Genomic DNA, 24645 nt, shown 5'->3' on the forward strand with positions numbered 1-24645 from the left:
TTGAAATCTTAGAAAGCCAAGTACACGCACATCTCTACATAGGTTTCCCAAGAAAAGTTGTAAGGATGTGCACCTGTTTCTGGAAAGAGAATTCTCACTTGAAAATCTGTTTTGATGCAGAGTGTTTAGCATACCATTGCTACCACCCTGGCCAATACAGGTGATTTTACTATCAGGACACTGAGCTAAGAGTTCTGAGTATCTGTGATGCAGGTGCACCACTTTTAAAAATAAGAAAAAAGGATGACTAAAGAGGTTAACGTGTGGAGCAGGACTCGAACCAGGCCTGCAGACGCCACACCAAAGCCCATACTTACAACTATTATCCTATAAATCTTCCTTATTGAACCTATAATTTTTATCAGTAGAGAATCCATAGCTATGCAGTAAATTGGGCATATTTCTTTTCTATCCAGGGTGAAGAATGAGATGTCAGAGAAAATGAAAGATGACAGCCTTCATTTACCAACATGGGTCAGCTAAAAAGGCAGAACTTGGTTATCATGTGAGTCATTCTCATGAAAATGAGAATTTTCATTCTCAAGAAAATGCTTTTTGTTTGTTTCTAAACTGAAGTGTGCAGGGGTAAAATGACATGAGCATTGGGATTTTTCTTGGAAACACTTCAGCATAAAAAAGTAGTGTGTCAGAGATGAACTAAGTGTGGTGACAACTATGGTGACTGCTGAGTCTAGGTGATGAGTAGATGGGACTCACTATGCTACTGTCTCTCATTCTGCATGTTTCCAGAGATTATCATTCTAAGAACTGAAGGAATGAAATGGCCCAAGTGGAAGAAATGTCCCAAGAGCCCCATCATGCATGACCTCTCATACCTTTCAGGTTGTTGAGAATGTCATTGGCTTCTTGTAAGGTATTTCGTCCTTTTTTAGCAGCTTCTTCAGCAAGAGCCTTGGCAGCATCCGCTCGGGCCAGGAGTTGATCGGCAGTCTGCAAATGCAAGGCATATCAGAGGACAACCCGCCAAAGCCACCCCTTCCCTCTACTAGCAGACAAGGCGCCTCAAAGCTTCTGTCCTGAGACGCTGCAGCATAGGGCATGCTAGCCCCCAGCTGGGACCAAGAAGAAGGTCCTGCACTGAACACTTTATGGTTTGCTACCTCTGCTGCTGTTGGACTCAGATGACACCTGGAATGTTACAATGTTGCCTCCAGAAATGAAGCAACCTACAAATCAAACTGACCTGCTGTTCAATTTTTCCATTCTCCAGAAGGTTCTTCACTTCAAGCTCCTTCCCTCTCATGTCTTCTCTGAGGTCTTCATAATCCTTTAACTTCTGGTCAATCAGACGTTCCAGGTCCGCAGCTTCTTTCTTTATTTTATTTGCTTCATTCTGTGAAAAGCAAGGAAGATGACATAAGTGATATTTTTAGAAGAATAGCCCAAGTCAAGATTTTGTCAACCTTTTTAAAATTTAAAACGAGACACACTTTTCACCTAGTGAAATTCACAGTGCTTACATAGTTTCATGAGTTTTGACAGATGTAGTTACCTGTGTAGCACCACCTCAATAAAGATACAAAATGTCTCCATCACCCAAAGAAGTTCCCTTACACCCCTTCCCAGCCCCTCCACCTGTCCTTCCCTACTATGGCCACTGTTCCAATATCCTCACACATTCATCAAATTTTGTGTGCACAGACAAGAGAGTACATGTATGGCTGCAGAGATCTAAACCTTCAACTGTCAATTCAACACCTCATATACAGAAAGAGAAACAGTGAATTTCAAGTTCAATGTGAAACACATGTTTATCTAGGACTTTGCATGAGAAAGCATGATTAGAACACAGATATGAAATAAAATACTGTCAATTCCCAACAAACAAATACCTTTCATGCCCAGAGCATCCTGACACAGTGCTTTCATTAAACCATTACCTTTTGTTGCTCCTCATATCTCCATAGATAGTGCCTGGGAGGAAGGGTCTAGGCTTTTGGTGCTTTAAGTAACTGAAATGTGGTATAATTTACATTTATATGAAAGATATAGGATGATTATTCATATCATTAAAGTAGTCTGCTATTAAACATTTATAATCAGAAGACTCTTCACCTTGATAAGATCTATTAGTGCACTTAAAATAGAACTTAGCTGTACTGGTGAGTCAGGGCTGAGGAGGGAGGAGCAGGGCAGTCACAGGCTCTTCTACAGACTAGAGGGGACAGCACTGGCAACCACGTCGTGCGTACCTCCAGAGCCTCTGAGTCCACGGGAGCTAGCTGAGCCACACTGGCGTAGATCTCCACAGCTTTGTCTCCAGCACGCTTGGCCTCCTCGTGGACTCGGGCAGCTTGCTTTTCTAGATCCTGTGAAATGTTCTTTGCTTGTTCATACCTAAGGAACAAATTATGAAATTTAATAAAAAACAGCTCCTTTTAGCAGTTTAATGTTAACCAGATTCAACCCAGTTTACACCACCAGGATATCATTCCCAAAACCTCAAAGGAAATGCTACATTAAAAATGCTCTCATTTTAATGCCAACGTTTAGCTAAAATTTAATTTTGTCATCACTTTCTATTTATAACATAGTTCCTATAAACAGTTTGAGTATTCCTAATCCCCAAATCCATAATTCTCCAAAATCAAACCTTCTGAGCACTAACATAACCTAATAACATAACAAATGAAAAGCTTCACACTTGACTTAATGTGATGGGTGACAGTCAAAATGCAGGCACACTGAAAATATGTATGACATTTCAGGCTATGTGTATGAAGTGTATATGAACATAAATGAATTTTGTGTTTAGGTTTGGGTCCCAGTCACAAGTATGTCATTATGTAACTGCAAATATTCTACAATATAAAATAATCCAAAATTCAAAACACTCTGGTCCCAAGCATTTCAGATGTGATTCTCAAACTTGTACTTTCTTATTTAAGACCCCTTTAAAGATCTACAAGTATATTCTATTTGTTCTATTACATTTTCTCCCTTCTTTTTTCAGTTAGTATGCAGAATTTTAAGTATCATGACTAGTCTTATTATCATTCTCTACAGTTACAGTAATTGGATCAAACAAAATCTCTGTGGCTGCACATCCCCTGCTTTAATTACTCTGCCATTTCAAAAGCTCAATTAACAAAAGAAATCTTACTGCATGAATGCACATCCTGAATCCAAAGCATTTAATTCCTCATTGAATTGGTGTTATTTACAAGAATATTTGAGGGTCTGAAAGCCACTGTTAAATTATACTCACTTCCTATTAAGCTCTTCAATCTCGACTGCTGTCTGATTTTCTCCTTCCAGTGTTCTCAAAAGCAGATTATATGCCTCAGTTGATGTATCATTGGCTGTTTTTGCTACTCGTACAATGTCATCAGCTTCTTGTTTATGGCTATACACATAAGAGAGAGAGAAAAAAATCAACCACAGAAGAGACTATCCGACAGGAAAAGAAGTAAAATTTGGATAATGCTTATTTGATTATATATGCGTACACTAATGTGGGTTGAGATCTCCAAATATTGGAAAATCCTATTCATTTGGAATTTTACAATCATTTCAGTGGGGCTAAGTTTACAAAAAGTGTTCTATAAATTGAAAAAAAAAAGCGGGGGGGGGAGTATTTCCCAAGATGATTAATGATATAAAATTTATAGGGACAGTAAAGGGAGGTAGGGGAGCAAATATTTTCTACTGAGATATGAAAATAAAGCATTTTTGTTGCAAAGTTAACATGAAAAGAATTTAATAATTGAATTCTACTGAGCTGTTTATGCTTAGACTCTATCACCTTTAAGACTCTGAAGTTAAAAATCTAAAAAAAAGTATGGTTTTTTTTTTGAGATATGCAAATATAATCTTGCTACAAACCGTTATATTCTAACTCTTCAAGTGACCACTCTAATTTCAAAGTAGAAAGAAGAAGATGGTACACAGAGCTGCTGACATCTCAGAAGGGAAAGTAAGTCTTTCAGAGGGACCCAATCTGAGGGGTGGTTCAGAACACCCAGTTACACCCTGGGAAGCTACACCTTAACCACTAAACAGAATTACCGTTCAGCCAGCTTTCGAGCCTCTTCTGCCAGAAGAGTCATGTTGTTTGGATCCCCTGTAGACTCCGGCTGAATGATTGACTGAAGAGGAAAAAAAGCATTTATTCTCAAAGGACTGAAGTGCTTAAACTTCAGAAAGCAAGTGTCAAAACTAAATTTTTGTTAGTGTTAGAGAGAAAAAAGACTACTTCTTATTTTCAGAGATCTTTATTAAATGATTTTACAAATGATTTCTATTTTCAGCAAAGGAAGATTAAACTGCCAGTGGCAGAGAAAGAATAAAGTGAGAGGAAACATAGGTGTCCCTTGTTTTTACCCAGCGGGTACCGTCTCACGACAAGGAGGGACATGGCTTTCTGGCTGGGGGAGCAGCAGGGGAGGAGCTGAAGAACGCATCACTGCCCCTAACACACTTGCCACAGTTTTCCAAGGGCTCCCCAATCTGCCCTCCACCCCGACCTTCCCACACACTCACCACATTGGCAGCTGCGATTTTTGCTTTCTCAAGTTCTCTGGAGGCAATTTCAATCAGCCGCTCCGTGCTCTCCACTCGGGCCCGTGCTTGTTCAGCTAAATTTCCAGTCTCCTGGATGGTGTTCCGGATGTTCTGCAAACGGCCGATTTGGCTGTGCAGAGTGTTATTCACCCTCTGAAGGCGATCCATCAAGTTCTGGTCCACATCTGTAATGGTATTGCAGAAGAGACGCCATCAATGATCTGAAGTGGGCATGATGTCTCACGAGAAATCTGAGGCACTGTGTATCTTGACCCTTCCAAATCCAGCCTCTTCCCAACAAGCTTCCCCACAGCAGAGCTGAGCAGTCTGTACCGCTGCCATCAATGGGTCTCCAACTGCCTGCCCGTGAGTCCCACCTGACTTCGAGGCCCTCTTTCCCACTCACCACTATATCCCCAGCCTTACAGAGAGGTTGGAAAAGAGAAAGCAACCAAGGATTTTTCTTAATATTTATTTTTTAGTTATAGGTGGACACAATATCTTTATTTTATTTTTACATGGTGCTGAGGATCGAACCCAGTGCCTCACGCATGGTAGGCGAGCGCTCTACTTCTGAGCCACAACCCCAGCCCACCAAGGATTGTTTGATGAAGGAAAGAAAAATTGATTTTGACATTCCAGCACAGGCCAAATTTAATCATAAATACACAATGTTGTTAAAAATGCTGCTAGTCTTGGAAGCTAAATGTATTTCAAAACTTGGGGAAAAAACTGTGTTTAAAACCATATTGAGGGCTGGGGATGTGGCTCAAGCGGTAGCGCGCTCGCCTGGCATGCATGCGGCCCGGGTTCGATCCTCAGCACCACATACAAACAAAGATGTTGTGTCCACCAAGAACTAAAAAAAATAAATAAATATTTAAAAAAAAAAACATATTGACATACGGCATATTCAACTCACTTTGTATTTTGAATTAAATAGACTGTTGCTGCAATCCTTTCCCCCTTGTACATATGTAATTCTTTTAATTGGTCTCTGCTTTTAAATAGCTCTTTAAGTTGCTCTTTATTAATAATACTCAACTTAATACCTGGATCCTAATAAACCAAAAGACATATATAAGCCCATGCAAACATAAACCTGCCAGTATTTGAGGTTATATTAATACACAAAAACCATTGAGTAGCTGGGTGCAGTGGTGTATGCCTGCAATCCCAGCTGCAAGGGAGGCTGAGGCAAGAGGATTGTGAGTTCAAAATCAGCCTCAGCAATGGTGAGGCACTAAGCAACTCAGTAATACCTGACTCTAAATAAAATACAAAATAGGGCTGGGGATGGGGCTCAGTGATTGAGTGCCCCTGAATTTAATCCCTGGTACCCGCCCCCCCCCAAAAAAAAATCATTAAGTCATACTCAAAACTGACCAGTGAGGGGAACAGAATAGAAAGCAAGAAATAAACTCCACAACTACAGCCAACTGCTTTTTGGTGAAGTTGCTAAGAACACATGTTGGAGAAGGGACAGTCTTTAATAATGGTGCTGGAGAAACTGAATATCCACATGCAGAAGAATGAAACCCTACCTCTCATCAGTTACAAAAGCAACTCAAATGGATTAAAGACTTAGAGGTAAGACCTGAACAATGAGACTCCTAGAAGAAAACACAGGGGAAATGCTTCAGGACATTGGAATGGGGAAGAATTTTTTTGGACAAGACCCCAAAAGCAGAGGAAACAAAAACAAAAATAAACCAATGGGATTAGAGCAAACTCAAAAAGCATGGCAAAGGAAATCATCAACAGATTGCACAGAAAACCTCCAGAATGGGAGGAAATATGTGCAAACTATCCATCTGACAATGGCTTGGTATCTATAGTATATAAGAACTCCAAAAATTCAATAGCAAAAAACCCCAAATAACTTGATTTAACAATGGGCACTTGACCTGAATAGACATTTTCAAAAGAGACATACAAATGACTAACAGGTATATGAGAAAAAATTCAACTTCACTAATCATGAGGGAAATGCAAATTAAAACCACAGTGAGGGGCTAGGGCTGTGGCTCAGCGGTAGAGCGCTTGTCTAGCATGTGCAAGGCCCTGGGTTAGATCCTCAGCACCACATAAAAATAAATAAATAAAATAAAGGTACTGTGTCCAACTATAAATAAAAAATAAGATATTAAAAAAAAAAAAAAACACAGTGAGACAGCATTTCACCCCAGTTAGAATGGTTATAACCAAAAGACCGAAGATAATAAATGCTGATAAGGATGTGGAGAAAAGGGATCCATTACACACTGTTGGTAAGAATGTAAATGAGAACAGTCATTATGGAAAACAGTATAGAGGTTCTCCCCCCAAATTAATAACAGGCCTGGCATGGTGGTGCATGCTGTAATCCCAGCTATTCAGGAAGGCTGAGGCAGGAGCATCTCAAGTTCAAGGTCAGCCTAGGAAACTTAGTGAGGCCCTAAGCAATTTAGCAAGACTCTATCTCAAAAGAAAAAAAAAACAAAAAGGGCTGGGGATGTGACTCAGTAGTAAAGAGCCCCTGGGTTCAAAATATAAATAAATATAAATAAAACCAGATACATAGTGCAACAATGTTTATCTCTCTAACAAAATAGAAACCAGTATGTGTAAGAGCTGTCTGTGTTCACCATGAGTAAGAGATAGAAACAAGCAAAATGTCTGTCAACCAATGAATGGACAAGAAAATATGGTATGCATAATGGAATATTACTTGGCCATAAAAAGAATGAAATCTTGTCATTTAAAACAACATGGATGGAGCTAGAGATAATTATGTGAAATGAAGTAAGCCATGCACAGAAAAACAATTACCATGCAATCTCACTCATATGTGGAATGCAAAACAGTTGATCTTGCCAGGCGTGCTGGTGCACACCTGTAATCCCAGCAACTCAGGAGGATTACAAATTTGAGCACCTCAGTGAGACTCTGTCTCAAAATAAAATAAAAAGAGCTGGGGGTATAGCTCAGTCATGGAACACTTGCCTAGTATATGCAAGGCCCAGGGTTCAGTCCCCCAGCACTACAAAAAAACAAGAATAACGTTAATCTCATAGAATGGTAGTTATCAGAGGATGGAGAGAGTAGTGGGTGGGGGGAATAATGAAAAGTTGATAATGGGTACTAAGACATAGTTGCCTGGGAGCAGGAAGTTCTGGTGGGTATAGCAAAACAGGGTGGCTATAGACAACAATAATGTGCAGTACAGTTCAAAAAGCCAGAAGAAAGGATTTTGAAAGACTTTACCCTAAAGAAGTAATAATATGTTTGAGGAGACAGAGAAGTTTAACTTGATTTAAATACCACATCATCTACACATATATCAAATAATTATATTAACCCATAGTATGTACAGTTTACATGGTTTTAATAAATAAATTTAACTTTAAAAAATGAACCAGTTCTTACTTCAGCATGATGCTCAATGTAAAAAAGAGGTCAAAGTTAAAAACAAATGAGATTAATAGTTTCAGAAAACAGCATTTGAAGCAGGGCCACCAAATATATGTGCAAAGGTGATCTATTGCACAACCTTGGCCTAACTACACACAGGGGTCCTGCCTGGAATGTCACTTAGGCAATTCCTCAATAATCTTAAGAAAGTACTAAGAACACAAACAAGCTTAGATCAGGGAAAATCATTTAGATTTAGGAGGGAGATGCAGCCAGTAACATCTGAGAAGCCCCCTCCCTTTAGACCTTCAAGAATGCAATAATTCTTGATCTTTTTTGTCCAGTTCTTTACAGAAACAATAATATCTGAAAAAGGAACAGATAACCTAACTGGTAGGTTTGCTTCAAATGCCTTCCAATTTCAAGTGTCTACTTGTCAGACTTAATGCATCGTATAATCTCCTTTTAAATTTGTACAATAAACACAAGTTTCAAATACAAATGAATACTAGGGGATTAAAAAAGATAAATAATTACGAAGACACTTTCATTCTTGGCTAGTTTGAACCTCGGCAGGCAAGGGCATCCAGGAACTCTGTTCATAACTGAGATCTTAGGGAAGGTGACACTAGCCCCAGCCTGACTAGGAAGCTCCTAGAGCTTTCAGACGCAGCAGCCCACTGTGCTCTGGCTCAGAGAGGTATGATGGCTCCCATCAGAGTTTCCATCCAACTTAATCCCCTTCCCGGGCAGAGGGAAAAAGGTAGCAATTGGGGCCAAAGAGTTATGGATAGCTGGGCTGCATCAAGATGCTTGGAATGTAGGTGCCCAAGCTGGGTCCCTTCCTTTCTTGCTCTTTGACTACTCCCGTGGTTGCCAGTGCTGCACCAGAGCTGAGTACTAGACCCCTGCTCTTTGCTGGACTGATCAGCACTTTGGATATAACCCCATATTCAATTTCTCATATATATGGCAAGATAGATGTGAATCAGCTGTCCTATCTAAAACCAAAACAAACACATAAACACTTTATGTTAAAATAAGCTATTGATCTCTCATTGTATTTTCAATCTCTAAAAACTGACCTATGGAACAAAGTCTGGACTCTCATATTAAAATCAAACTGGCCCAAACGAGATACACTCAATTACTTCCTCCTCTTATCCAGTAATCACATAAAGTAAAATTTCTATACATTTGAAATATTTTAAAGAAGAAAGGAGAAACGTATTGTTTGTGTTGACCTATGACAGGAAGGCCTCTTCATGCAACTCCAAATGGACAGATTTATAAGCTCAATGGTGAAGTCAATCATTGCCGTCTCAAGTATACTTTTAATGTACATTTATTTTGTTCATCTGTGAACTCTTGCATATCAGCGATGGGAAGCCCCATAACATAGCTGGCCTGATAGAGCTGAGTCTTTCTATCTTTTCATTACTGGTGTGTTGAGCAAGTGCCTGGCTTACTATGGTACTCAAAGAGTGCAAAAAGGACTTGCCTGAGTTTGAAAATGCTTAATTCAGGGCTGGAGTGGTGGCTCAGCGCTAGAGTGCTCACCTAGCATGCATGAGGCACTGGGTTCGATCCTCACCACCACATAAAAATAAAAAAGATACTGTGTTTACCTAAAACTAAAAAATAAATATTTAAAAAATGCTTAATTCACAGAGTCAGAAATAAGAACAAGACTTTGAAGTGATTTTTTTAAAGCCAACAATCAATTATTCAAAATACCTTAATGTTTAAAAAACTAAGTTGTCTCTTAAAGTATATAAAATATTTTAAATTGTTTCCTACATCTTAAGCCCATCTCTTCTTTGTTATCAATCTCATCAGATAATGTACAAATGACTAATTTAATTGCAAAGGACCTTAACAATAACATAAGATGAAAGCCTATGCTTTTCTATAATGTTACTAGTACATCTGTTTGCTAATCAAATGAAAAATTTCCTAAGTAGGCACTAGTTTGTGATGTTTACTACCTGTTGCATAGTCAGTAGCTAGACATTCAGTCAATGCTTAAAGATCATGATTTCTTTTTTTTTTATGAGAGTCCTTACTAAGGAAGCAGTACATAAAAAAATAATTCATCAATTACTTTCAAACTACATTTAAAGACATGGTGTAATGGAACAAATCTATGAAACATTTAAATCTGAATAGCAAATATTTTTGATACATTGGAAAATTACCTTCTATTATGTCTTTTTTTAATATTTATTTTTTAATTGTAGATGGACATAATACCTTTATTTTACTTCTTATGTGGTGCTGAGTATGGAACCCAGTGCCTCGCACGTGCTAGGCGAGCGCTTTACCACTGAGCCACAACCCCAGCCCCCTTCTATTATATCTTAAAGCATTAAATTGATTGTTTTTTGAAATACTAGTCTGTAAAAATACATATTGTACAAGTAGTTTAAAAATTGAGAAAGAATTTTATAGAACCTTACTAATTAAATGAATTAGGAACTACATCACAAATTTACATTTAATTATGTGTACCTTTGACATCCTGGGCCTCACGAAGGAGGTCCATAACCTCTCTCTCTGCTTCCTTTAGCCTGTCCTCAAAGGCTTGATCTGTCACCATCTCATCCCCAGTTCCAAGGTTTGCTATGAGACTCTCTAATTCCTGGAGTTTCACTCGATGATCAGCAACCTGAACATGATGGAAGAGAAAAGGGAATGAGCTCCACTGTACTTACTGCGGGAATTTCAGAGGCACTCTGTGAGTACGTGCTAAATAGATGTGATGGATACTTTTCCTTTTGTTTCTCTGGCTTCAAAAAGAAGCCTTCCGGAGTGTCACTCCCTGACTTTAAACATCACCTGCAGACAGTTCTTCAGTTCTGTCCTTTCCCAAGTGGTAGATGATCTTCTTGCTTTTTCCACTTATCTCTGACAGTATCTCGAATTTAACATCCAAAACCAGACCTCTAAATTCTGTTCTCCCTGAGTCATCTCAGTGTATAGCATATCTAGCTACCCTAAGCAGAAGACCCAGGATCCATCCTTGATTCTCCTCTCCCTCAGTCATGCCCTTAACGCAGGCATTTTTCCAACAGGATGGTGGTTCCTCTTCTGCCCCCAACCTATCACCATCCTAATCATAGTAGTCAGAGTGCTCCTCTTCAAATGCAAACTGGATTCCCAAGCTTGGAAGAGTTCTCCAGTGCCTTCCCACTGGATTTGGAATAAGGTGTGAACTCTATTCTAGGGTCACCATGGTCTTACATAACCTGTCCCTACCAAACACTCCAGGCTTGTCCCAAGCTACTCTCCCTTCAATCAGGAGGCGCCAGCCGCCCTGGCTTCCAGGCCCTCCCACGCCAGGTTCCTTTTGTTGGGAACAACCTGTGGTTACTTGGCTTATTCCTTTTCACTTATTCCTTCTTACTTGGCTCATTCCTTCTCATTCTGAAGCTTTCACTTCACAGGAATTTCCTGAAAGAGGTCTTATACAAAGTAGTTTCCAACAGTTACTCTGTTTATATTCTTTCTGGCACTTATCTCAATATGTCTTGCTTATTTTTTAATTTTTTATTATTTCCCTCCTGACTAGAACATAAGCATCTGAGAAGAGGGATTATGTCTATGTTGTTTACCACTTTTTCTCTGGAGCTGTGTGTGTGCTAAGTTTTCATCCAACATCTGCTGAATGAAGGAACGAACGAATGAACACACTGTTGACAGCTTACCTTATCCTTTACCAGCCGGTAACAAGCTGGACATTCCTGGCAGCCAGGCCAGGAACGATTGTAGAAATAGTTCTCTTCGCACTGGTCACAGCGGTTTCCCACAAAGCCTTCTCTGCATTCACAGCGACCATCATCTTTGCACTGGAGTGAACGAGACCCCTCAGGATGACAGTCACAAGCTGCAGTAGGGGAAACAGTACATAATAAGCAATAGGAGGATGGGAACATTTCCTTAACTCAGACTGGTAACAATAAGCTAATTCTAGACCTATTTATGAGAAACTAAATGGTTAAGTCCACTGATCAGAGAAGATAGATAATTTTATCTTAAAGTAAAAATAAGCCTTAAAGTAAAAAAGAGGTCAAAGTTAAGAACAAATGAGATTAATTTGTAAACACGCATCCTTTAGGACACGCTTCATGTTATTTAATAGTTACAGAAATTATTAAACTAATAAGTGCACCTTTCATGCACTTCAAGAATTCATCTATCTTCACCTCTCCACTGCCTAACATTTCTCTGAAGAATGAGAAAACCCAAATGCTAATGCTTCTCTTGCATTATTTTATAGTTTGTTTACTCACTTCGTTCTCCGAACTTAGTCACTGACTTATGCTACATTCCACAGGAGAAATGAAGGAATTCAGAAAGCAAAAACACCAAATTGTTCCAAGGCCTAATTCCAGGCAAGTGTTTATGCCAAAGAGAAGCAGATGTTTATATGCAACCGTCCCAGAAGGGGCCCCAGGGTAGGAAGCAACCACGGCCAGTAAGTCAATGAGCACACTGCGAACAGGATCCTTTACTGTTTCATTGTCGGCACTAAGAATGGGACCAATAAAAAAGGCTCCACTAAACATAGTGAGCAAGCTCAGGAATCCAAGGGGGAGCTTTCTTTGGGAAAAAAAAAATAGAAGATTGAAAAGAATAAAAAACATTTAAAAAGAAATATGAATAAGGTAGTTGGCAAAGAAATCGGGGACGTCCTTAATTTCTAGAGTTTTAGACAAGGAATATTCATGGAACAAAGCATCTATGATGCTTTAGGAATGGCCCTGACCATAAACCAGAGGGCTGAACAGAGGCTGTCAAAGTCCTTTCTTCTCTCAGGTGCTACTGGAATCAGGGGAGACTTGGCATTACATGCCACCAACATGTCTTACGTTTGCAGCCTTCAGGTCCAAACCCAAAGTGGTTGACCTCACAGCGCTCACAGTGCTGACCGGTGATGCCCGGCTGGCACTCACACTGGCCGGTGCGGATGTCACACTGCCCATTGGTGGAACCCAAAGCATGGCAATTGCACCTGAAAATGAACACAGGACACTCCTAAGGTAGGAAAAAAGCAGACTTTAAGCAAAACTTTGTGGCTTTGTTTCAGGATAATATTGATTCAATCTGTATCAGAAAACAGGATGTTTAAAGGTTGTTAATACAGAATGTTAAGGGTTACTAAGCCCCCAAGGTTCAAGTTATTTTTATGAGAGCTACTTAGAACCTCTTTTTCTAGCTTAACCAATACCAGTGGCTCTCCACACTGGTACTGCATCAGCCCTGACCAGGAGCTTTGAAAATAGGAATTCCCAGGTTGCAACCCTGGAGGGTCAGATTCTAAGTTTCACAGAAAGAACCTGGTAATTTATAACTTTATTAAGACATTGCTCAGTTGATTCTGACACAGCTGGGGCCACTTCTTTGTCCCATTAGCCTATTGACAACTGTTCAGTATTACCCTTAAGGGTGATTTTCTGTATCAGGCACTCAAATAATTCCTGAACAAAATCAAGCCACTATTAATTATAACATAAAAATTCACTTCTTAAAATACAAAATTAGCAAATATGACTTCCACCTATCACCGATGCCTCACCTCTCACAGCCTTGTCCACTCTGTAGGTTGTAGAAGCCAGGGTCACAAGTACCACAGTCCCGGCCGGACACATGAGGCAGACACTCACACTGACCGGTCACAGGATTACAGCTGCTCTGCTGCCTCACAGTGCCATATGGATTGCAACTGCAAGCTAGGGAAGGAAGAGAGAGAGCAAAGGATGGAAATCACCTGAGAGAAAGACCAAATACAGAGCCACCCACACAGCTTCCAATATGGAAGCTGCTGGGCACATGTGGCTGTTGAGCACCTGTAACGTGGGTGGCCAGTCTGAATGGACAGGTGCTGTAAATGTGAAAGCATGCTGGATTTTGAAGACTTAGTGTGAAAAAGAACATGTATCTCATTGATGATTTTTTATTAATTATTTGTTGAAATTATAATTGTTGGCTACATTAGTTTAAATAAAATATATTAAAACTGCTTTCTCCTGTTTTATTTTTAAAAATAAAAAAAATGTGATGGCTAGGGGCTGGGGCTGTAGTCAGCGGCAGAGCACTTGCCTACCACATGTGAGGCATTGGGTTCGATCCTCAGCACCACATTTTAAAAAACAAAAACAAATAAAATAAAGGCATATTGTCCATCTACAATTATAATTTTTTTTAAATGTGATGGCAGAAATTTTTAAATTATGCAAGCGGTTTACACTGTATTTTTATTGGACAGGGCTGCATTAAACCAGACAACTATGTGTATTTAAAGAGACACACAACGAATCTGCAGAACAAAGGTGTATACCTGTGACAGGATTTGACCAATGGCTGATTACCTTTGCATTTGTCTGCTGGATTGGGAGCCAGGGGATTTCCAAAGAATCCATCTTTGCACCGGTCACAATAGAAGCCCGCAGTGTTATAGATGCACTTCAGGCACTCTCCCGTTGAGCGGTTGCAATTTCCCACAGCATTGGGATCAATGTTGTCATTACACTGGCAGAGGCGGCAAAGCCTCACAGGGCCATTTCTACCCAAGGGGTCTCCAAAGTAGCCATCATCACAGAGCTCACATCTCTTACCTGGGGATGAGACAATCTGATGTTATGATAGAAAGGTCTGGTGCTCAGTTATCTGGTCACAAACAGTGTAGTCCAGCCATCAGATGCAAGGCGATATAGTACAGTGGGGGGGTAGGAGCCCTGAGTTGCAGCCCCAGCACTGGGCCAGATCAGTGGAGTGACCCTGTGCACATCTCCACTTCCCCATGAGAAAGACAGGCTCTGGTTTGCCTGCCTCACTACAAATGTTCTGATAATTAACCAAAATCATGTATTAAAAAGTGCTCTGTAAATGAGTCAGGCCCAAGGATTATGAACCTCTCCAGTCCCAAGGGATGGCAATGCATATATATGTCAGTTTTGGCTGACACTACTAAAAAAGATGGAGTGCCACTCTCAATACCCTCGGTGTCCCAGATGACAGGTTGAGGAGGATCATTCTCTCAACATATAACAGGCCCTTGCTGTCTCTAGTCAAGCAGTGTCAACTAATAAAGAATCAGAGATTTCTTGAAGAGAACTTAGAAATCATACACTGCCACCTGCTCCTATCAGAGCTAAGGGCACAGACAGGTTAAATAACTTGCCCACAACCAAATAAATGACAGAAAGAGAAGCAAAGCCAGAAACGGGCTCTTTCCCCTGATACTAAACTCCCAGCTCCTCATCCTTCCTTTTCTAGTTTCTGTTCATCATTACTCAGGTATTAAAAGTGCAAAGGCTCTTTCTATCTTTGTATTCAAAAGGGTCTAAATGAGCCTAGAGGTTTTGGAGAACTGCATGTTCATTTATTCAACAAATATTTACAGAGCATCTGCTGAAGGCCAGCATTGTTCTAGGTTGTCAGGACGATGCCAATGAGGCGGTCCTTGCTCTCCTGAAACCTGCTGCAGCTGGGGGAACCAACACCCAGACATCCAAATAAACAAGACTATTTCAGATAGGGATAAGCATAAAAAAAGTTAAAAGAGCGCAAACATGATAAGGTGATACAGTAAGAGTGACAGTGACTTTATATTGGATAAGAGAAAGTCTCTTTGTGAGGAAACACAGGGGTGAAGATGGAAGTCAGAGGGAAAAGTGTTTCAGAAAAACCAGTCAAAGCAGAAGCAGTTAAGAACCAACCCATGCAGGGGACTCTGCCATCTGGATTTCAATTTAAGTGCAGGGAGAAGCTCCTGGGGTTTTAAAAGTGCTGTGATCTGATTTACACTTAAAAAGGATTATTTGGGCCTCCACATGGAGAATGATTCTTAGGGGAGCAGGTGAAGTGGCGGAGGCAATTCCAGGTGAGAGATGACAGCAGCTGGAACCAGGATGGTGGCAGGGGAGGTGGTGAAAGTGATCAGATCTGAGACAGTTAAGACCTGCAGGCTGTTTCTGGGAAATGAAAGACAAAGGATCAAGGACAAGCCCTAGGATTTTAACTTGAACAACTAGGTAGATGGTAGTATATTTAATGAAATGAAGAAGATTAGGAAAAGAACAGGGTTGGGATTGGAGGAAAAAAGAGACAAAGATTTACCTTTAATTTGCTTACTTTGGGGATTCCTTTAGCTATATGAATCAAGATCACAGCAGAAAATAGTTGGCACATTCAAATTAGCAAGACTTGGGCAGAGTTTAATAAAGGTGCCATTACAGAGTCTGGGGAGTGTTGGAAGCCACAAGGATAGTGCAGCACCTCGAACAGGCTCCAGAACCTGCATCTCAGGTGTAGATGGACCAACCAGGTACCAGAGCCTAAAGATAGAGCTGTTTGGAGAAGGCCAGCTGTCAGGAGCTAAATTTTTTTGAGTCACCAACACAGAGGACCCCACAGAAAGGGGGCTCAGAATAAATACCCTGCCCTCACTCTCCTCCTTCTCTTTGATCACCTGTATGTGCTTTCTGCTGTTTCAGAACGCTAGTGGAAACTGGCTCTGATGTAGCACATACAGGTCTCATCCATAGGGGACAGAGAGTGGATATGAAGGGACAAACAGATGTGTCCACCCCATCAATCACCCAGGCAGGGATGGGCAACAGGTAGCTGGTGTTCAGGGCTAGAGATACAGAATTTGCAGTCATAGGCACTGAGGGGCTTTTGAATCCCAAAGAGGAGCTCTGACTACCTCCAGTCAAGCTAACATGAAAGCCCCTGTTGAGAAACGGGGGAACAAAGGATACACAGAGGAAAGGAAGAAAGGAAAACAAGTAGTGATGTGGCATGGAAGGCAGGAGGGGACAATGTCTGAAGCAGAGGGTGGTCAATGGTGTCCAGCACTGCTGGGAGACCAGGTAGGATGAGGACTGAAAACTGACCCCTGGATTTGACAAACACCAACTGATAAGTTGAACAAAAAATGTGGGTGGAGGTGGGGTAAGAGGGGAAGCCACGTGGCCCTGATGTAAACAGCCACCAGACTCCTACCCAAATCCATCTCCAGATCAGCACCAGGCAGCAGGCATTCCAGTTATGCTTCTCATCAGATAATTTCGCTATTTCAGATATGACCCATATTTTAAAAGTTTTGAAACTAGATTTGAATAAAACTTAAACTAAGATTATGTAGAAAAGCTAAAATAGAAACATCTAGTAGTCTGTGAAAACTCCAAAATACTCTCTGGCAGCTACAACTAGTCAACCTTTTTTTTAAAGTTAGCATCCAGGTTCAAGTCCTAACTGTATGATTTAACTCTGGGCAAGTGATTCGCTTTTCTGAACCTTGATTTTCCTTATCTTCCCTCCCCTAGAGAGGAGAGGTGTCCTTTCTTCCCCCACCACTCTGGTGTACGCTCTTTTATCTGAACTAACCGTGCTGTATTCAATTATCTGTTTTCCTCCATAAATTTAGCCTCTGAGGAGTAGGGACCATCCTTTCCTCATTTTTGTATTTCTAAAGACATGCACTCAAGTTTGCAGGAAAAGGGATCATTGCTATTTCTTTACCTCTGAAAACCATGTTAAATACTAAGTCACATGTAGAAGGATGCCACGTGTGATTTTAGCAGCCAGCACACTTGAGGCACTAAAAGAAGCCCAAGAGGTCTGGGGCCTAGAGTGCAGGTTCAAGAGTGGGTGCTGGGGACTGAAGCTAGAGAAATCTGTTGGGTCATTCGCTTTAAAGAAAAAAAGTAAGACACTGATGCATGTGTGTGCACTCACACACACAAACACACTGAAACTCACATGGTACCCCATTAACATATACAATTTTATGTTTGCATTATCAGTTTGAAATAAAATTATAAAGAAACACAAGAAAGTCAGAAATATGAAATTTGACACTAATTTCCCTCATTTGCTCAATTGCCTTAAGCAAATGAGTAATCATTCTGTGCGGCCGTTCCCATGGTGCAGAGTCAGTGCAGCACGGAAAGGTGTCGTGTTGTGATGTTTCCTGGTGATACAGTGGCAGTATTTTCTAGATGAAAAGCCTTTAACAGGGTCAAAGGCTGTGCCAGAAGGCTGGCCAGAACCTCTCCATTATGGTGCTGGTGGAGTGGCAGGGCAAGGGGAAGGCCTGAAGTGAGCCTCAGTCTGCCCAGCTGGTCAGCATGGGCAGTTGTCTGAGTAGCTCTGTAAGATAAAGTTTTATAATACTTTGAAAACAACACAAAAACTAAACACATAGACCAGCAGAGGGACCTATTCAAAGCTATAAAATACACATGTATTTTCTACCAAACATGGTGGCACACGCCTGTACTCCCAGCCACTTGGGAGGCTTGAGGAAAGGAAGATGAAAAGTTGGAGGTGAGCCTTGTTGACTCAATGAGACCCTGTCTCAAAATAAAAAATAAAAAGAGCTGTGGATGTGGTTCAGTGGTAGAGTACCACAGGTTCCATCCCTAGTACAAACAAACAAACAAAAAACTCAACCAAATGTAAAGGACTCTGATGTATTAATATAAACTATTTTAAGGAAGAATTTTAAAAATCAACTCTTTATATCAAGAATTCTAGGACAATCAAGCAAACTAAAAGTCAAGTTTGACTTCTCATCTTATAAGAGTGAGTATGCTATAGTGATCGTCATCTCTGGAGCCGGACTGCCTGGGATGGAATCCCAGCTCAACCACAACTGGCCACACAGCCATGGACATGGGACTCCATGCCTCCGTGCCTCAGTGCTCTTGTCATATCATGGGAGAAATGGTAAAGCAACCTTACAGTTATGGGGTTTAATGAGGAGGTGTGTGTACAGTGCTTAGAGCAGCTCTTGGCCACAAATACTTAGCAGATGTTAGCCATAATTAGTAATCTGATGTGCATTTTATGAATCCACAATCAACCTGATTCCTACAAAACCTCTTCCTATGAGGAAAACCACAATTACTGAACTAAACAAAACACTCCAAAAACGGGGGGGGGGGCATCCCCACCCCCCAGAAGCCCTTTCCCCCAAGTCTTCTAAGATGGAACACTGAACAAGACAGAAAGCACAGACTTACCAGTGGTACCAGTCGGACAGTTGGTGCACACTACCTCCTTTGTCTTGGGAACAACAGCACAACTTGAGCCCCCAGGACATGGACAAGGTTGGCAGTCAGAAGAGGTGCCCACAGTCGAATCTCCGTAGTACCCATCACTACACTTCTCACAGTGGGGGCCAGCAGTATTGTCTCTGCAGTTACAGACACCTATTCAAACAGCAAGTGTGAGAGGACAGGCAAGAGTCCAAGAACATAAGACAATGAGCATTTCCTACCCAACCACCAAAGAAAAGTCAGGCCCAGCAACTGTCAATCATTCTCTCACCTGTCTCAGGGTCACAGGTCTCACTGTGTCCATTGCAGGTACAAAGCACACAGGGACTGTATGGTCCGAGACTCGGAGTTTCTCTTCTGTAACCCGGGAGACACATCTCACAGAACTGCCCTCCATAACCCACTGGACAAGTGCAGGTCTCCACCCAAGTTGCAGGGACCCCAGGCCCAGGACGAGCACTTGCCAGGGTGACATCATCCAGATATCCAGCACCTGTGTATACGGTGTGGAAGAGAGAATCACTGAAGTGCTTTCCATTCCCCAAAAGGTTGTGAAAAGTCAGTCACTCAAGAGTAGCCAAATTCCAAAGAAAATTGGTCACTGGCTTAATTTATCTGCTGAAGAAGATAATTAGAAAATAGCATTCAGGACAACCATGTGGTACTGGGTGCTAAATTTAGTTCAACACTTTTTAAACACACACACACACACACACACACACCACAGATTTGTCAGATTTTTGAGTTCTCCCAATCACCAATGTGAAAAATAAAAGCACTGGACAATCATTTGTGGCAAGAAGAGATTCAAGCAAGAGTGTAGAAGGAAAGAACAGTACAAGCCTATAGCAATTAAGTAGTGTTTTGCTCTTTTGCCATAAAAACAGGCAGAAACTACAGATTCAAGGATAAGAAAGAAGGGAAGCACCTGTACAGGTACACTTAGGTTGTATTTTTTGCCCTCCACAGAATAGTAAAGATCAAGTAAATTAGGTCTAATGTGCACAATCATTCCAAAGCCATCATGCCATATGCTGCAATGCCTTCCCATTTTCAGAATGAAAACAGAAGAAGCCTTAAATCAACGGAGACCAATGTTCATGCCATCTGGCAGTGTCTCTGGCAGCAATGCTCTTTGGGCAAAGTGGGCCTTGGTGACCGCCACTCAGGTTCCACTCCACCTTAGCCTTCAGCAGTCTCTGCTCTAAGTAGGTTTTTTTATTTCCCCCATCCAAGTTACAAAAGATGGCTTGCAATTTACATAATTCACTTGGAAACTGACCACCTAAGGTAGAAGCACACCTCTTATATTACTGGCTTAATTTAACCTTTCATACATTTATGGCTTTTTTGCCCAGTCAGATCATGAGATAAGCCTCCTCAGGCTAACGTGCCTCCAACTCTAAACATTCTTAAGTCTCCCTATTCTAAAAATACTCTCTTCAGTCCTGTTCCTACTCCCGAGTTACAGTGCGGCTCTTTCCCTTCCCTTACAGCCAAACTTCTCTAAAGAATAGTCTTTATTTTTCTTCTTCCCTTCAGTTACTTTTCAAAGCACTGCAATCTAAATTTAGTTTCAACACTTCTGAAAAAAAAATCAAAACTACAATCGACAAAAAGTCCCTTGCCAATGATTCTTTAATCAGCCAATCTAAAACCCAGTGGTGCTATCATCTAACCTGTTTATCCTCTGTAAAATTCTTTTCTCCTCTGGGTCTCAGAGCATGGACCTTAATTAACAGTGTTTCCCGGACTCCATCCTCTTTCTCTTTCTATATTTTGTATCACATTTCCAAATTTAAAAATTATTGCCCATATGTTGACAGACTTCTAAATCTAGATCTATTGTTCTAACCTCTTCCTGGGGCCTAGGTTCATATTTCTAATTACTCCCAAGTGATTTTCATCTGGATATTCACACAAGCATCTCAAAAATCAATACGTCTAAGCCACTGATGGCACTGTCAACATCATCCCACCACACTGACTCAATCTCCTTCGAATAGCTTCACCTTCCTAGAGAAGTACCTCATTAAAAAAAAAAAAATTAAAGGAAAATAATTTAAAACATTATTAAATTCTTATTTAAAATTACAGCAAATGATTACTGAATAATCTATAATTTTTCATAATTTAGCCAATGATTCAAGACTTGATAATTACAGAGCAGCAAATAAAGAAAAATGAAGAGTAAGCAATCTTGAACCAGTAGAATTATTAGGTTTTTAAAGAAAATCTATATTTACAATAACTTCGATTGACTTCTAATGACAAAAGAATTCTACTTATTAATTTTAGTGAATTTTCTCTAGGTCCATGAAAGTAGGTTAAAACTATATTATTTTCTATATAATTCATGTATAATAGGGTAGTTTATACTATTTCTTTATAATCAGTATTATAGTAGTAGAAAAGAGAAACTCTACATTATCAGGAATCCTTCTACCCAATTGTCTGAAACAATTCTTCTAAATGACATTACAACTCACTTCTCTCACTGTATGTCCCACGGATCTTGATAGAAGTCAAGTTGTTTAGTAGCTTCTGAAATTCAAAAGGGGAAAGAGCAGGCCTCCAGGGGTAATCTGTTGCTTCATGGAGCCTGGGGAGATAGAAAGAGCTGCCTTAACCTTTGAAGGATAACCTTGGGTGCCGGGAAAGCATTTCTCATTCATCTTATCCATTTATACCACCAACAATGAAATGGTCTGACAATCTGACCGAATCAGAAAGGAGATTGTTGGTTTGACAATACAGCTGGAGGAGGGAAAGGTAAACAAATGAAAGCTCCCTTCTTCAAGGTCTCCTTGATCATCCAAAAGTTCTTTAACACACACTGGGGCGAGTATAGATAGAGAGACTGCTTTCACAATGCAGGTCACGCCCGACTTTACAAAGAAGGCAGCCTCACCTGAAGATGTACTTCACAGTGGTCTCGCTTGGGTAGGAATTGCCCTGTGCAATCAATGGCACAGACACTCTCAAGCCGGCTCCCTCCAGCACCAGGTCTTCTGCAGAGAGGCGAGTGTCTCGTCTGTCCACCCGTAAGGAGAAGGAGAGGTTCTGACCATAACTCAAGACCTGGTTGCCCAAGAACTTTGCTGGAAAGCAGACACAATGGTGGACAAGAACATGAGAATGAGGCGAAAGAGATGCACCCAGCAAGTCACACTGCTTCCTAGCCTCACTTACCAGGGGCGATGAAGTATCTAGGAAAGTAGCTATCTGAGATCACGGCGATATCTTGCCTCTCAGAGGACCACTCGAGAGATGCTTCAGAGCCATCCCTCTGCTCCACGCGCCACCCGTCCTCATCTGTAGACAGGATGAAAATACAAGCACTGTTACAAGGCAAACATCCTGAACCGGGCCCTCTGTAATCCCACACACAGGTATGGTTGCACCCTGCACAGTCATCAATAAAAATTTCCAATGAATGTTTCCTATAATAGTACTTATGTATGCTATGCTCCTTAAACTATATACCACTATATTATTTATGTAACGTCTGAACTCACTTCTCACTATAGTAAACTCTACAACCATATATATATATATATATATATACACACACACACACACACACACACATACATACACACATACACACACACTTCTATTAAAGGACCAAACAAGAAAAATCATGCATGTTAAGTAACATGGAATGTTTCCTCCATCAAAAACTCTGAGAGAGGAGAGTGAAGTGGCACATGCCTATAATCCCAAGCACCTGGGAGGCAAAGGCAAGAGTCAAGTTCAAGGTCAGCCTGGGTAACTTAGTGAGACCCTCTCTTAGAATCAAATATAAAAAGGGCTGGGGAGGGTCTGGGGCTATAGCTCAGTGGTAGAGTGCTTGCCTAGCATATGCGAGGCCCTGGGTTCAAGCCTCAGCATCACATAAAAATAAATAAGTGGAATAAAGGTATTGTGTCCAACTACAACTAAAAAATAAATATTAAAAAAAAAGGTGAGGGGGCTGGGGATATAGCTCAGGAGTGGAATATTCCTGGGTTTAATCCCCAGTACTGCAAAACAAACAAACAAAAACCCTTAAAGACTTACTAATTCAAAAAACAAAAATATATTTTAAATTACAGTCTCAGAGTCCTAGGGGTACTGGGGGATAAAGTCTAAATTACCAATGTGAAAGGTAGAGGATATAGAATAAACACTGTAGCCGACTGCATTTGTACAGACAGAAGAGTGCCCAAAACAGAAGCAGGGGGTGCAACCCTTAGGATTAGAAGGTTCCAGATTAAAAAATCCAGGTTTGCATCTGAAAAAGATTAAAATGCAATCAATTATTTTTTTTTTACTTGAGATATGATAACACAATAAGAAAATGATACAGCTGGAGAAAGAATGGGCTACCTCTCACAGTTGAAGCCTTCCACGTTGTCTTTGCAAACACACCTTCCTGTTTCCACGTTACATTCATCTATGCTGCCAGAAGGATTACAGGAGCACGGCCTATTCGATGGAAAATAGAATAAAATCATGAGAGAAGAGAAGGAAGGAGAGACTTCACCCTTAAGTCAACCTTTGCTTTACGTGTTAATCAATTCTACACATGGAACAACATGAACCTCTAAAGTCATCTTTCCTTTTCAGTCCAGGATTTTATCAACTTAGAATTGAAACTGCTCATTCTGTATGAACCAAACTCCGAGCAGCTAGCTCATCACCACTTCTAGTCTTGAATCTTGTTGATGATTACCATGGGGAAAACGTTCACACTACTGCCAATAAGTCACAGATCTACTGTTATGGACTGGCCATATATAGATTCTGCCCCGTCTCTGTTTTGTTTTGTTTTGACATTTATTTTTTAGTCGTAGTTGGACACAATACCTTTGTTATTTATTTATTTTTTTATGTGGTGCTGAGGATGGAACCCAGGGCTTCGCACACTCTAAGCAAGCACTCTACCGTTGAGCCACTCACCCCGACTCCCCATCTCTACCTTTGAGAACATTTTACCTGCATCCTGCCTCCGTGAGAGAATGGAATCCAGGCTGGCATTGGTCACACTTGTCACCCATCACTCCTGGCTTACAGCTGCATCTGCCGTAACTATCACACTGTGTGCTGAGAGAACCTGAAGTTTAATGAGTTCACCGTCAACCACCAATCCAGACACGGAAGTAAAATCAATGTGTCAAAAGAAAGACAACTGGTAACTAAAAAAAAATGCCTGACAACCGAAGTGTGATCTCTAGATGATCTCTCAAAATCCCACCCTTTTTACTCCCTGACATTTAATCTTCCAGACATACCCGAAGTTGATTCTACTCACTTATGAACCACTCTGCCTGCCACGGCACACCTGCATAAGACCTGTCACTTCTCTGGAGGTGAGCACAGGCCCCTTAAGGCTCGTGCTTAGAACTTAGATATGTACAGGCACATACAACAAAATGATTGTTAAACTCCTGAAAAGGTGCAGTGGACTGGGTGCTGTGCACCTCTAGACACACACCAAATGCTGAAAACAGTCTGGCCCTTGAAGGAGATTAGACCAAACAAAATCATTAACAAGAAAGATCCTTTTACATCAAAGTTCAAATGGTCTGCATGACCCTGTTGCTAATTATTTACAGAACCATTCCTTGGGCCACCCCGTACTTTCCTACACATCACGAGAGCATGCGAAAGCTCA

At 40.8% G+C, this 24645-nt stretch overlaps 1 protein-coding gene across 1 annotated transcript in view; it reads right to left on the bottom strand.

Annotated features, from left to right (window-relative positions):
• Nucleotides 1-24645, bottom strand: part of Lamc1 (laminin subunit gamma 1) — a 107871-nt gene that overhangs the window by 6294 nt on the left and 76932 nt on the right. The window contains 19 exon segments of the mRNA XM_015491717.2: nucleotides 837-951; nucleotides 1205-1354; nucleotides 2214-2358; nucleotides 3230-3367; nucleotides 4030-4109; nucleotides 4504-4709; nucleotides 10429-10585; nucleotides 11625-11803; nucleotides 12789-12931; nucleotides 13496-13649; nucleotides 14289-14534; nucleotides 18951-19139; nucleotides 19258-19479; nucleotides 21476-21588; nucleotides 21898-22087; nucleotides 22179-22301; nucleotides 23126-23262; nucleotides 23358-23456; nucleotides 23967-24084. Of these exon segments, the coding sequence (XP_015347203.1) occupies nucleotides 837-951; nucleotides 1205-1354; nucleotides 2214-2358; nucleotides 3230-3367; nucleotides 4030-4109; nucleotides 4504-4709; nucleotides 10429-10585; nucleotides 11625-11803; nucleotides 12789-12931; nucleotides 13496-13649; nucleotides 14289-14534; nucleotides 18951-19139; nucleotides 19258-19479; nucleotides 21476-21588; nucleotides 21898-22087; nucleotides 22179-22301; nucleotides 23126-23262; nucleotides 23358-23456; nucleotides 23967-24084 (2904 nt within the window).

The sequence above is a fragment of the Marmota marmota genome, unplaced genomic scaffold, assembly GCF_001458135.2.
Source record: "Marmota marmota marmota unplaced genomic scaffold, marMar, whole genome shotgun sequence".
NCBI lineage: Eukaryota > Metazoa > Chordata > Mammalia > Rodentia > Sciuridae > Marmota > Marmota marmota.